The sequence below is a fragment of the Danaus plexippus genome, chromosome 2, assembly GCF_018135715.1.
Source record: "Danaus plexippus chromosome 2, MEX_DaPlex, whole genome shotgun sequence".
Classification (NCBI taxonomy): domain Eukaryota; kingdom Metazoa; phylum Arthropoda; class Insecta; order Lepidoptera; family Nymphalidae; genus Danaus; species Danaus plexippus.
The window spans coordinates 8,096,765-8,112,843 of record NC_083537.1 but is presented as its reverse complement, the minus strand read 5'-3'; the positions used below and the strand labels follow the sequence as shown (position 1 = coordinate 8,112,843).

Below are 16,079 nucleotides of genomic sequence, written 5' to 3'. Positions count from 1 at the left end.
ATCTTAATATAAGAATAACAAAATACGGGAAGATTATATTTTTTTAAATACATGGTAATATTTAGAAACCCAAGGCTACATGCTTAATAGAAACACTATTAAAAATGTTCATAACGAACTATGTAGACATTGTCATTGTACTCGTGACAATATCATGTAATAACATGAGATCAATTACACAATCTAAGATGAATATCTCATATAAATATAAATTTAAGTCAGAGAAAACACCTCAAGTTACATTCGAGTCGGATGACTACAAAATATATTATGATACAATAATCATCACAGACAAAGTTATACATCACAATGAACAATATTGCAAAGTTTCTTTGACGTAGCTGTACCTAACACCTACAACATACCTGGCCATTGAATTGAAAATGTGACGAAGAGTGTAAGCCTTTAAAACTGTTCCAATCCAACCAACTGTAATCTACTGGGGTCATCCCACACGCTGAAGACACTAGACACACATCAAATCGAATCTATTTTATTACAAAAACTAGTTATATAAAACACCTGCAGATTCTTTCATAAGTATTATAGTTAAATTAATGTAAATAGTTTAGTTTAGTTCATCCACCTTAATAAATGTTTGTTATATGAAACATTTTATAATTTTAATGAAGTACTTATTATATAAATATAATTATAATGCAAAGTTCACTCTGTATTTCTCTTTTAAATAAGTAATACCACACAATATACGAATATATATTCGGACACAGGCAATTGGGACTTTTTAACTAAATTTACCATACTAGTCCACAAGGTCAAGGGGGGCCGCCCTCTTCCTCTCTTTTTTTCTGGGATTGCCAGTGCCCTGTGAACCACATGCTCGCTGTCTCTCCTCATTACGTGGCCGGACTATCTTAGGCGTGTTTCAGTGAGCTTTTCCTGGACTGGAATGACTTTGAATCTATGTACCTCGGACGTATTTGTTTCGAATTTTGTCTAGTCTAATCACTCCGCCTGACCAACTGAGCATCTTCATTTCGGCCACGTGTAGCTTCTGAGCATGTGTTTCCTTCACTGTTAAGCATTCAGCTCCGTAGAGCATCGCAGGCCTTACTGCTGTCTTGTACACTTTCCCCTTAGTGCGTATGGGCATGTGCGGGTCACAAAGAACTCCAGTGAGTGTGCGCCATTTTGGGCACGCGACATTTATCCTGTGGGATACTTCGGTATCGACATTTGCGTCTGGCGTTACTATTGAACCCAGGTATCGGATTTGGTCGACCTTTGGTTCTTGAATGTGATGAATAACAAAAAAATATTATATTTTTGTGTAATGTACACTTAAAACGATTAGCCTTTGTTTGAAGCGTCAAAACTTATCTACTAAAGATATAAACATTTTCTTTACCATAACAATTTATTTATATAAGTAATATATATATATACGTTTTTGACTTATGTATACATCAAATTAATTATAAGAAGCAACAAATTATATACCTCTCATATTTTAAAATACCATATTATACCTTAATAAATTACCAACAATAAAGGTTGTTTGGGACGTGTAAAAGATGAGTTTCGAATTTAATAGGAAAATGATAATTGCTGTTTTGCGCTTAATAACTTTTTTGAAGTCGGTAAACTATCTTCTATCGATATTGATTAATGGTTTCTAAACTTTAGTTTGTTACTTGTTCCTCCGACAGACTATATATTTTAGTAAATGAACGTCTGATATAGTCATTAGTTATCTAATAGTTTATTGGCAGCATTACTGTTATAAAAAGACCATCACTAATCTGTTCTTTGTACGGAAAAAGTAGTCCTATATAATAATCCTAAATAGTTATAATCCGAGTTAGAACTGAGGCTGCCATTTGTTATTTTAGTTAATGAACGAAAAATTATTAAGACGTAAAAAGTCCAAATCACTTATCACTATAAGGATTACACATCTCTACAAAAATATAATTTTCGAAGGCTCCATTACTTTCAACCAGAACTCCAGGAATCTTGATAAAAGGTATCGATAAAAGGAAAGTTACTTTCTATGTTACCATTAACCCTTTTCACTTTGACATATGTTAAAAAAATCTTTTCTTTGTTATACACGCTATTAAATATATTACATTTCGATTTTTGTACTTAATCTAAACACGAGTAAAATAAATGAGGATATAACCAAGTATATTATAAAGAGGTTTTAAATAATATTCTTCTAGAAGTCGTTCTTATAAATAAAAACATTTATACATAAAAAGTTAATAATCTTAAGAATATTTACCATGTAAATAATTTCCTCAGCTTATATTCGTGTTTTCATACAGAACACTTATCAAGCGTATCGTTTGAAGCGACCGCAGTGACAGACGATCCTCGTTAAAGTGACTCAAGAACAATTTGTTGACAAGTACATACAAAGGAGAAGAAGTAACTTACGAGATTAATTAGTAGGGAACAGAGCTATAAAATTCATTCTACTTCAACATCCTGAATTAATATTGAAGATAAGAAAGTTAATGAGATCTAAGACTTTCTCGAGTTTTATTCATTTAAATGAAACTAATATATTTCGAATAGACTACGCGGATTTAATAATTTTAAAACTACGTAATCCCGACGTTTCGGTTACTTTTCAGCAACCGTGATCACGAGCAGACGAGATATATAGAATATATGCGAAATATATTAGTTTCATTTAAATGAGAAAGTCAAGTCTGATATAGATTCTTTTATGGATGTAATAAATGTTATTAGTTTGTAGTACTCGTATCATACTTAATTTTCTTTATAGCATAAAATGTATGTATTTAAAAATATTAATCGGTACATGAAAAGTTTTATTATTTCAAAACTGACATCACATAAGCGATGATTGCGAAATTCAAGTTAAATACTTAATGTGTTATTATTTGCAAATTTAAAAAAACTATCATTAGAAATAAGTATCCAGATTCAAATATGTTATTTGGAAGTATTTTTCATGTTTAGTAACTAAAAAAAATAAGTTCCTACGATGGTTTGTCCCACTTCAATATGATAACAATTAACAAGTACTTGCATATCTTGAGAATGCACAATTTAACTATTAAATAAATTTTAATCAGTAATCGTGACAGTCAGAAAAAAGAAGACAGCCATCCTACGAGTCCATTGTATCTTACTATTGAATCTGAAAATTCGGTTAAATTAATGAAACGTAACATTCACTTTCTCTGCGCTTGAGCAATATAACAGCGAAAAATGTAACAGCTGTATCTTTATTTCGGTAAACCATTCACCAGCTCCGATAGCCGTGATCGTCTAGTGGTTAGGACCCTACGTTGTGGCCGTAGTAACCCAGGTTCGAATCCTGGTCACGGCAGCTAACAGCTGTCGCGGCGGAGCATTGTTTTTTTCTCGGACAAACTTGTATTCAAGTTTTTAAACCTTATAATATATATGAAGTATTGAATCCATCGCTATTAATTAAAAACTATAATTGGAATTGAAAATCTTAAAATAAATGTTAATGTAAAAAAATATTTTTTTGCTAAATCTTTTCGTAAGTGAATTTTATTTTTACTAATGATGTTATCTTTAAGATAGTGACCATATGAGTTTGAGCTTTTAGAGACTTAATTACATATTGTCTCTTTTATTCAGTTCGTTTAATCCAAACTGCTCTGCTGTTCCTGAAAGTGTATATTACTTTCCATGTGAATGCATATTCCGGACACAGCGGATAAAACGAAATAGGTTTAATAATCATAAATTTTATTTATTTGACTTTCACTTTTAATGTCAACTTATGATTTATTACAAAAAACTATACGTTACACGTTAGATGAGTATACTCTTCTTCACAATTTTAAATAAAACATACAAGAATAAACTAACGTATTTATAACTTAAATGATTTTCATTTTAATCTTCATTTCAAGATATATAAGAGTTTTCTTAAAGTATTGGAACATAATTATGATATTAAATTAGTTCACAGTTTCTAAAGCGACTAATCCGATGGGTAGAGTAATTGCTTGTATTCAAAGCAGAGTAATCAACGTTTTCTACTATTAGACTTATGATTTCTGAGCTCACGCCGACCTAACCTTTGATTTAGTTTTATTCATGTTGCCTGAAGAGTCTTGAAAGCCAACGTTTTTGCCAGGCCAGGACAGTGAGAATACAGTGGACCCTCGTAGAGTAAAACAGAGATAACTTTGAAACAATGAACACAGAACATTTTAGAACAGATCATAAGATATAAAATCCAATAAACAAACACACAAATGCTTAAAAATTTTGTATTAAATGTCAATATATTTGAACGAGTTTCGTTTCAAATGGAATATGTCTATTCTTACTCAGATATTGCCGTACGCTCGTTTAACCTTTAAATGATTGCGACTTATACAATATTTCTGGGTTACTCAATGATGAGCAATTATTAGTTAGTCCAAAAATATGTAGGTGGAGAAAAATCCTAAACAATTAACGATTTTATAAATAACAAACCCCCACCCCCACACTGAAAAATTGTTTAATGCCAAATCTTCTTTTTTACAAGTTTACAAGAAGAGTTCTTGCAGACTCGTCATGCTGATCACGTATAAGTGATCCGTAAACATGATAAGAAGATAGTTGCAGTGGTTTCCCCTTGCCGTCTGCACTTCTTGGCTGCACTTTTTGGCGCTATTTAGACCCCAGGGTTTACTATAGCCTCATCCAGCCAGTGATGTCTAAATGCTCTTAGAAAGTACATATGACTCGGAAAGATCACATTGGTACTTGCCAGATTTCGAACCCGCGCCCTCACATATGAGAGGCGGGCCTTGTAACCTTCAGGCTATCACGACTTCAAAGTCCACCACGACTTCAAAGAATTGCACACATCCAAAGGAATATTTTATTTTGTTTACGGTTATATAAAATTTTGTTACAATTTTGTACAGGAACGGACAATATTATTCTAGCGATGTGAGGTACACTGTGTTTGTACTGTTTGTTTGGTCGTTGTATACGGCGAATTTGTTTGGCCATACAGTTTTCTTTCACGAAATAAACGTTAAATTATTTTAACCAACACCTTAACAAAAACAAATAAATAATTGCAATTTAAATTGCTGCAATAACATAGGTACATCTTTTCTAAAATTTTCTTCCTTTCACAGTACCCGGACTAATAAAGAAACAACTAGTAAAAATCAATATATTAAATATTGGCATAAAGTTCTTTAAAAGTATGAATTTTCGGATTTTTGTCTCTTAATTTTTTATTATAAAACAAAATGCAAGGTATAAAGTCACTTGATTCACCTATAAATAAAAGCCAAAATGTACGAGGAAACACGAGTTAACCCATCAAAGAACCGAATTCGTATGTAAGGTGCAACATGGAAATTATACGAGTAACCTGACTTAATAGTAACGTACGGATTGCTCTTTACAATTTGATTTAATAGAACCAAACATGTACATATATCGTTTCAATAAACAATGTAACGACCAATAAACATCTTAATTAAACTATAAATATTCAATACACGTTTTTAAAAACTCAATTTTTAAATGTTAAGAATTACATGCAATGAAATTTATACTCGTAGGTAAATAGGTATAAACCATGAGGTATTAATATTTTTAGATTATAATGTTTAGGTTTTTATAATTTTGATGTGATCTTTAATTTAAATTAGATTAAATTAAAATTCATATAGTAATCAAGTACAATGATAACTGTGTGGTTGTTTCAATTCATATTTCAGTCCTGCAGCCAACTAACGTTATATCCACACTATCCTTCAAACACATTTCAACTTGTTCACAGTTGTTCTACTTTTTAAATGGTAAAAAATTCAAGATTTGTTCATAAAAAATGTAAAATTAACATCTATACTAACAGACAAATAAAAACAAGTGAATACTTACGTCCGAATGTTTGCATATGTGTCGGTTACTGAAACTATGTTGTTATTAAGATGGAATGTTCAAATATTTATCACAGTGACAATAAGAAAAACCAAACATTTTTAACCACCCACTCAAATAGATATCGAATAATAAAGCTTGCTCCACCCAATCTTGATTAGAAGCATATGTTCCGGACTCCAGGCCTGACCGTCTTCAACTTGATCATAATCCATGGGATTGTGATTTATGAACAGTTCTAAAGAGTAAGAGTTGCTCTAAACGTCACAAGAAATTGGATTGCCTTAAATAATCCTTAGGTAATGCTGGCAATAAAGTGTTTAGGATGAGTTTGTTCTGTCATAAATAACGGGCCTTAATGTTTAAATACGAATATGTAAGTTACAAAAATTAGCTTAAACGAAACTTTAATTAGAACATTGATTATTGATATTATCCTATACAATATTGCACACAAGCAGTCATTAAAATAAAGATATTTCTTTCAACATTCGTAGAATAACATTATGTTTATTCTCTCTTAACTGGAAACTAGTGGGTATAGTTATTTATGTCACAGAAGTAAAAATGAATTACATTTAAAAATCACGAAAGTGTGTTCTTCGACACGCATCGATGTCTTTAAAGTTATATATATAATTTAACTAATTTACTTTGAGTAAAAAATTTTAAAGAATTTGTAAACTCTCATCAACTTCAACATAAAAAATTTATACATTTGACAAACTAATTTCTTTATTTTTTCAAACAATTCCATAAACTATTTCCGTCATAACATTCGTTTGCTCGTAACCACTGATAAAGAAAACGTGTTTAAAATTGTGAAATAGTAGCCGAAGTATATATTAAAGTAAAAAAAAACTGAAAACCTGATTTGACTCTCATGTCGCAAATAATCAAAAAATATTTGTTTTTGAATAACCTTTTTATACTGACCACAGTAAAAATGGTTCTTGTTCTGTTTCAAAATGTCTCTCGTATAAAGAAAAGCTTGCAAAGGTTGAAATCAAAAACGTAATACATCGTCTTCATTTTTAATAATGTTCCTAAGAATATATGTAAACCTTTGTCATAAACATTTTCTATAATACCTGTGCACTCGAATAATCATATCCCGTACATTTTTTGTTTGGTTAGGACCCAATCGTGAACAAAAAATATAGAATAATATAGAGTCAGTCTGCTTAATATAATAACGAAGAACGTTATTCACAAATTTTGGCAGTCACGTCAGAAGAGCAATAAAAGACGAAAATAGAACGCGTCTCTACGCTTTACGGTAAAACTTTGCATCTCAATTAGCAACTAAACCCTTTGAAATATTAATTTTCAAATTTTGGTTACAACACTCAAAACTGCAATCAAGAATTCAAACTCGTTTCCACTTTTACTGAATTTGCATAAGTTCACTGAAATCTAAACACGACGTTGGTGAAGCATTGAATGGCTTAAATAAATGTCATTAACAGAAAACAGAAAATGAACTTTCTCTACGTACTTTTGGAAATAGAATTCATAATTTTCAAAGTTTCACATTAAAAATACTACAGTAGTTATCATTATGTCAAAATAATAGTGCACTGCAAGGGATCAATAAAAAAATATAATCACGGGTTTCCAAATATATATTTATCGCTTAAATAAAAACAACTCGTTCCCTGAGTCAGCTGAAATGTATTGGTAAGCAAATGATAAAAATATAAAAATTCAAAATTAATATAATATACTTAAAAATAACTTTCATGCTGTATTCAAGCTAAATGTTATTTGGGTTTGTCACGTCGTAACTTAACTGTTAAATATAAAATAGTTCTACGCTACATAGAGTAAGTCATGGCAACATGACAAACATAGAGTAAGTCAAGTCGTCTTGAACACGGTGCTTTTATAATGATCAATAAAAAAAAAATAGCCCAACAACTTTCAAATACTTATTCCTTTATTCATAAAATATATCTCGTAAATAGTAATTTTAATTTAGTCATCCTCACAGATAATTGTTTCACTTCAAAAAGCCTGTCACTTTAATTTCGCAAGTGACAAATTGTATGAAAGTCAATATAGAAAAGGTTCTCGAAATCTTGGATTAAAACGTCTTTCAATTCTTAAGAGAAGAACAACCAACACAGCTTTAACAACGATCCGCTATAACTGTGGAACGTGGGATTATTTCTCAAACAAAAGGAAACAAATCGTTTCAGAAACAAAAAAATGTATTATATTTTAATACCATGACAAGGAACCCTGAATTGTTTTGAATTCAATAATAATGACGCCATGAACCATCTAGTCGTTTAAAAACATCTCCATTCTTTTAATAATATAGAAGAAATACGTATTAATTTGTCTCCTCATATACAACAGAGCGGCTGATGGTATGGAACGCGATTATAATAAGGCTATAAAATATATTTATACAAAGCATATTCGTTCAGAGCCTTGCGTGTTTTGAAGCCGGAGAAGCGCGTCATAGATCAATGTTAACGACACTATCAACCTACAAAAAGGGCGAAGCCGCACAAAGCTACACGATTGGATACAGAGATATTAAAACGAGATATAACTTATAAGTAATACAAATATGTATATTAAAGTTAAGAGTATAAAAATATGTTAATGATACTATATACTGAATTAAACTCAATAAATTAATAAGTCAAAGTTAATAAATAAATACTAATATGGGTAGGAGAGCACTTTTTAATTTGAATCTGCACATAGGTACGAATAATAATGCAAAAATAACCTTTAAAATATAACCCGTTTATCACCTTACATTGTCATTTCACGCGATTCTCGCATTCCGTATTTTCGCATTACTAATATTTTTTTATCGATAAAATTCTTTTCATTTATTTCCATCGATAACTTTCATCTTCACGGCGCATCGTAAACCGATTCGATTGTTGCTTCATAAAAATATTTAATCGATTTCGTCAACCATGAAATAGATTGCATGGCTACCATAACTGGTTTTCTTTATTATCTTTTTCTTTCTTAAATATAAACATCGACATCTAAATAAAACTTACCTTTTTCGATTATTATATTTAAAAATAAATAGATAAAACATATGCGTGTCCGACTCTACAAAAAAAAAGCAGGGATAATAACGCCTTATTAGACTGCAAATATCTAAATAAAACAATAAAATTTAAAGATAGTGCTTTTATTTAAATCTATACAGACTTCGCCAAATACAAAAACTTCAACAATTTTTGGATGAAATTATCTCAAGCTTAAGTTATTGATCTTAATGAAAATAAATGCAGTGAAAAATGTGCGGACTAAATATAAGAAACAGCGTCGATTGTAACTATCAGTCCTTACTTACAACTAGAAGATTTCTACGTACAAGAGTTTTGTCGGTAATCAATACATTGGAAAGACTGTATTGGAGTCTACATTTTCGTACTGTCTTATCAAGCCTCCATACAACTATAGTGACACGCAAATGAAAAGCGTCCAATAAGAAATAAATAATTACCCAATGACTTAAACATTTTAACACGTAGGTGCTCGATTGATTTATACAACTGAAATGAAAAATACACAATACGTCCAAGTTTCGTTAGGACTACGGGATGAAGTTGATAGTGAATTTGAAATTGTCATTCTATCACTGATCGTTACTTATTAAGATTAGACACTATTGGTATCGTTTAGGCCATTGCCTTAGAATAAAATTCAAAAAAAAAAAAACACTTAAAGATTACACACTAGCTCATAATACAGAGCAAATTAAGTGTCGTTGTTGCTGAAAAATCTTTGGTATGTCATTGAACACATTAATATATTAATAAAAAATAACGAAAATAATATATCACGAGCAATACACACTTTTTTACTTCGCTGTTTATATTAAACAGTAATTGCTTATTCGCAAAGTTCGGATGTTGTTTTTGGAATGGCTCGTCCGTAACAAGCTGAAACCTCAAAACGAAAATCACATCGAAATCTCTACCTAACTTGGTAGTTTGTTCTGTATTTGTGCAACAATTTACTACGGTTTCGGGGTTTTTTATGTCAAAAAAATTAAGAAAATTTATAAACGAATACAATCCCATGAAGCTGATTCGTCAAATAAAACCTTATTAATAAAATATCATGCTTTAAAACTTTGCAATGTCATGTACATTAAATAAAGAGGTCGTAATTATTAATTATCTAGTGTGTAATCTCGAAATCGAATCTTAAACGGCGTTCCCTGCGTTATGAAGGCCGTTCGCGCTCAGTGGTATCGTGTTGAACTCGTCTTCTAAATCATCATTTTTCCTGTAAAATAATTCATATATTAAATTGAAATTTTTAAGTTAAAACGCAAAAAAAAAAAACTAGCAATAAATTTTAACAAAATTAATAACAACCACCACCAAAATGTCAGCCAAACGCGAGCTACAATTAGGCTTTTGTTATGTAATGTGTTTTGTTAAAAATAATTTAAGACAACAAACTATAACTGGTAATCATAGATTTAATAATCAACATATGTGCATAAAGTTACACGTACAGTGATGTCCTACGCAGTTGATCTCTTAAGTCGCAAACTTTAAGGTACGTGAAATTCTAGCTTTCACTACGAGACGTACACTAATTTCCAACTAGCTAAAGTTACACGTTACATACAATAAAACCTTCACAGTATTCACTTTGTTAAGTCGCAAGCGGTCACAAACGATCCTCAGCGAATTGGCTAAACAAAGTCAATTAGTCGGTAAACACGAAGAGAAAAAACATCCGACGTAGATTTATAGAGCGAGCTGGCTGGGTTTGTGCTCGGATAACGTTGGTTCCGTATAAAGCTGATTTGCTTTAATGAGACGTTCCTTTGTGTGTGTATTATTCATTAGCCCGACAGCATGTATGGACATGAGATAACAGCTAGCAAATTTTAGAGGTTGTCTATAGTATGGGAAAATCGACGATAGTAATCAACACTAATGGAAAGGTTTACCTCCGTGCTGCATGAGAACAGCTTTTATGGCCAATATTATCATAGTGATTTTACGAAATAATGCATGGAAATTATTATAATAGCAGGAACAAGTAATATTGATATATAATTATTAATGAATACCATAAATTTATCACACGAGAATGATAAAATAGATACGAAATTCATAAATATGCTGTGATTTGCGTTCGTCAAATTTTTAAAGTACAAAAAGCAATATTACGCCATGCGATATATTACCACAAAAGCTAATTTTCATAACAGTTTATTTCAACATAATTAAATGAGAAATAATATAATTTATTGCACAATAATAATCATATTTTAATCCAATTAGCATTCAAATTATATTTCAGAATTGCGAATCTAATCAACGCGTAATCGATTTGGTAGGTGACCAGAAAATTGCATTATATGCATACCTATCAAAGGAATTTGAGGTAGTTTGATAAGTAAATCATGAAAGAGCCACGGTCTAAATACCGGAGAGGTTACTATAAAATGTAATAAATATGTTACAACTACTGTTTAGAACTGAAGCACATTAACAGAGCAATGATATAAGCGACAAATAACATACCGTTTCCTGTACTTGTAAATAATGAGCACGATGAAAGCGTTCCCTATGAACAAGGCCGCTATCAGCAGCGACGGAATCACAATGTCTGGAACAATACATCCGTATAAAAATATTTCTTTACATTTAAAAAATCGATCGATTTACACCAAATATACCTATGAAACTTTAAATCTGTAACATTCACATGAGACTGGATTGTTTGGAATTATATCTTAATTTTCAAACAGAAACTGTATCGTTTATTATAATATAATCAATATTCGATATCGCTCCATTTAAACTTTCAATGGAGCTATTTGCTATGAATTAATCGACGGTTAAATTTATAAAGTTTCTTACAAGAGTTAAATGAAAGTTGAAAGTATTTCAAACGTTCTAAATAAGTGTAAAGCGTCATATTCATTGTAAGAATAATTGTTGGTAACAAAATGTTTAAAACTCTTATATTAAGTGAATAGAATTTGTAGCCTGCTACTCTTGTATAGTTAATTTAAGTTAAAGCAATTGTCACGACAGAAAAGTCCACGTACACCTACAAGTGCATCTTTGTAGCAATTATGCAATTAATCTTTCTACTCTATTGAATTAAGGTCAAATAGCAAGCGAATTTTTATTGAAAGCACTTGTAACTTGTATTTACACCACTTATACTATTAAAGTTAGTTGGGTAATTATATCACCACTTTCGTGAGTTGATCTAAGAGGTTATAAAAAATATATTCTCGAGGTTTCGCAGACTTTGAATCGAGTATTACTTACATCGATACTTTAATTTGTATATATATCAAAAATTACTAGTCTATATTTAATTACAAAAGTTCTCAAAATGTCTGTTGGGTCTTGAAACCGCTATTCACAAACTTGGTTGCAAATCCTCAAACATTTACAGTAGGAACTTAAACTCTTTCCCATTTCGCCTAAATTACCCACGATACAAGGAACCAACTGGAAGCCAATGAACTGGTAAAATGGTTATAATAAACAACATTAAAGGAAAAGAAAAATATCCTCTCATTATCACTCCAGTGAAATTGTTCGAGAAAATTCTGCGCCTGGAAATTATATCCAAATCCGACTGGCGTATTTACATTTAACTGGAAAAGTTTTCTTGGGATTTCAGATCTTCGGTATGATTTGAATTATCAATTGTGATTTCAATTAAAATATTAACAGAGATGAGAAAATAAAAGAAATGTTTTTCTTTTTAAATAAATTATGATAAAATTGGAATTTACATTTTGTTATAGAGAATTTTGTGTGCAATAAAATGTATAAAAATGATATTATGTAGCGGTGGCTATGTACGATCGAGTCCGTACCAGCTGTCGGTATAATGTGATACTAACCTACTATCATGTTGGCCTCGTTGTGCGGCAGTTTTGTTTCTTTATCAGTAACTCCCGATGAATTGTCCCCGGCGACCCTCAACGTCGCCTCGTCTGCGAAACAAACAGTTTAATATGTAATGACACTACACATTTTATCAGTCATTCTGTTATCAATTCTAGCTTCTGTCTCGATGTCACAGATAAATAACATTTAAACAAAATTTTCAGTATCATCAAATAAAGCTACCTATAGCTGACATCCAAATGAAAAAGGTTTAAATGGAACCTTTGTGGAAAGAAAATATTATTAAATGTAGTTCTTAGAAAAATTACAGTTTAGACTCCTGGGAAATTACTATATAGACCTATGAAAATTAATTGAAACTATTATTCTTACAACCAATATATAATCTAAGTCACTTGAGCAATATAAAATTGCTATGAACTCTCGGTACAGAGGGACCGCCTCCAATTCAGTGTTGGACAAAAGGGAATTGTGGCGAAAATCAATCAGCTATAACATTATATTGTGATGCGATATTGTTCATCGAATTTATATTATAATATACGTAAATATGTTAAATAATTATAGCGCATCGATATCTCATATTTAAATGTATACGGTACGTACTTATTTAAACTATGAATACAGGAAAACCAAGAACAAATTGGAGAATGCAAACTGCTTTATCTCAGTACAGAATACATTTAGCATCGTTTGTAACAATGTTATAAGATCATAAATAAATCATTTCTTAGAACTATGCTAATATTATGCAGCTGAAGAATCCGTTGCTTCTGTTTGTATGGCTGAATGAGTTAATCACGGAAACTATTGGCTTTTACCAAAAAAAAAATTCCCTACTGCGTATACCATTTATTGATGAACATTTTTGTGCTTTATATTTATATTTGTCCAGTGTAGTAGAGCGTTACTGACAAACGTGGTGGAAACTAAAAAAAAAAAAAAAAAACATTGTTTTTGAGAGCTCTGCGTGCGCTGCGTTAGTTTAAAGTTTCGCAAAAAAACAAAAAAAATCTCCCAAAATATATTTAGATTTTACTGTTACTCCCAAATTTTGCGAACCAAATCCCGTGCAAAAGCTGGTGTACTATAAAATTTTAAAATATATTGTATTAAGTACAAATTTTCAAATAGCATTCTTCAGTGTAAGATGCGAATATTTTGCACGAATTTTGTAACCGATTTATTGTTTAAGGTTTGATATATGAAGTTCGGAATAGTTTTATCTGTAACATTTAACCCTCCCAGGTGCCGTGTAACTCAAATTAACGAGGTCCGCTTGAAAGGGTTCATAGATTTAGTTATTACATAACCTGTTCACAAAGAACATACACACACTTATATATATATATATATCATAATATGTATGCATAATTTATATATACATGTTCTATTTTCATAAAAAAAATCTTCGAGGACTGTTCTACGTATTCGGACTATTTGAAATAAAATCCGAATTCCTGAACATTAAATACTATTTAAAATATTTTAATGAATTATTAATTATTAATCTTAAAAAATTGCAATTAATAATGCTTTATGCGGATTTACAAATAAATAGCCATTATTTACAGCACAACTCGTTAAAATTCTTCAAATCTGCGGCTTGGTAAATGAAATTACGAAAATTATATATTTTTTTCTAGTCTTTACAAATCGGAAATCTTTTGTACTTCCCAACACTGAGGGCATTTAAAAGATTAATTATTTTCACTGGGTCTTTTGAGATAAAGTAATTTTTCACTAAAGAAAAGCTTTTAAGAGATAGCCTAAAAGGAGTACTTTTTGACGTTATACATTTTATGTTTCAATGAAAATTATTCAAAATCTGTATATTCCGTCCTTTCACACTGTTAATGTTTTATTAATAATAACCTCTGCTTGGGCATGTGATGCTTGTCTTGGATCTCATATATATTATTCGAGTAAGCTGCCCCCAACACTCACACAGCGCTCCCTATTCCCACAACTTATTAAACTGACCCCAGGGACTTTGAAACTTGTAAATTAACTCCTATCCCCTTTATAATCTAATCTTGAGCTTTTGTATCTTTGTTACTCGTTGGCATGTTTATTACATAGATTAATTTAAATAAATGTCACATATCCCTAAAGTTTTAATTAATTACGTAACATCACATGAAAAATATTTTTTTAAACAATGGTATAACTTATTTTACATGTAATCATATCGCTTTATATTTTTTTGCATGACTTATCAAGACGTAATATTTCTATCAGACAAAGTTATTACAAAACGATCACTGAGGGAAAACAATATTCGTGACATATATTTTTCATTTATATATTCATTATTCATAGAAATTTCGACTTAAACAAGACAAATTAAATATCAATTTTGTATATCAATATCGGAGTTATTTGGATAAATCAAAATTAGGAAATATTTGCTTTGAAATTTCACTCTCATATCAGTAACAGTCCGTACCAGGGTCAATGACTCACTATAACTCTATATATAGAAATATCTATAACTTTGCCTTCAATATAACGCTTTGATAAACATTCTTATCGGTAAGAAATTTCAATTTGATATATGAATAAATTCCTAAAAATATATGTAATAAATTTTTCTGCCATGTGTCGCTTAGGGTGCTTTACTGTCAATCTTAAATTGACTTAATAAAAAAAAAAACAAAAACCCAGTAGACGCTTGAAATATAATGTAAGAATTATTAATAATTTTTTAATAAGTAAATAATTCAACTGAATAGATTTAATTTAAATCAGTGCAGACACGCTGAAATGTCAAAAAACTAAGAAGTACCTACATTCCACGTTCAAAGTGTTTCGCATAACGAAGAACACTTGCACTAATTACGTGTCGTGTGCAAGGGTTCTGTGAATGTCATATAATTATAGAGGCTAATATAAGACATGCATATATATACATAAGATGTAATTAAAATCAATACAAAAAGTAAGTTACAATGCTCTCACAAATAACTTTGAAGTCAGAGGGTAATGTCTTAAATATGAATGTTTTAATTATCTGTAGCGCATAATCTGTCAATTGAGACAGCTGTCAAATAATTGACAGTGTCAAATACAACAAGACTAGTACAGAGAGACTCATTGGCGTAATATTCCACAAATTCAGTGAGAATGAAGTCATAGCTAAAAAAAAAAGGACTCTATGTCATCGGTGATTTCCAAATTTTTGACATAACTTTTTTTTAAATTTTTGACATAACTGACCAAAGAAAATAGTGAACCGTTTTTATTTCGATGGACTTTTTATTTTCCGGTTTTCCGTTCATATAACTTCATACTATCGTGAGAGAAGATTTATGAATG

General features: G+C 30.6%; 1 protein-coding gene and 1 non-coding gene across 2 annotated transcripts in view; one reads left to right on the top strand and one right to left on the bottom strand.

Annotated features, from left to right (window-relative positions):
- The first annotated feature begins 3,256 nt into the window (after positions 1 to 3,256).
- Positions 3,257 to 3,328, top strand: Trnah-gug (transfer RNA histidin (anticodon GUG)). The gene has a single exon. It is a non-coding gene; the product is annotated as a tRNA-His (tRNA).
- Positions 3,329 to 9,027: 5,699 nt separating this feature from the next.
- Positions 9,028 to 16,079, bottom strand: part of LOC116779564 (uncharacterized) — a 43,545-nt gene continuing 36,493 nt past the window's right edge. The window contains exons 7-9 of the mRNA XM_032673914.2: positions 12,755 to 12,847; positions 11,409 to 11,493; positions 9,028 to 10,149 (exon numbers count right to left, since the gene is read on the bottom strand). Coding sequence (XP_032529805.2) covers positions 10,068 to 10,149; positions 11,409 to 11,493; positions 12,755 to 12,847 — 260 coding nt within the window. The 3' untranslated portion in view covers positions 9,028 to 10,067. The remainder of the gene's footprint in view (positions 10,150 to 11,408; positions 11,494 to 12,754; positions 12,848 to 16,079) is intronic.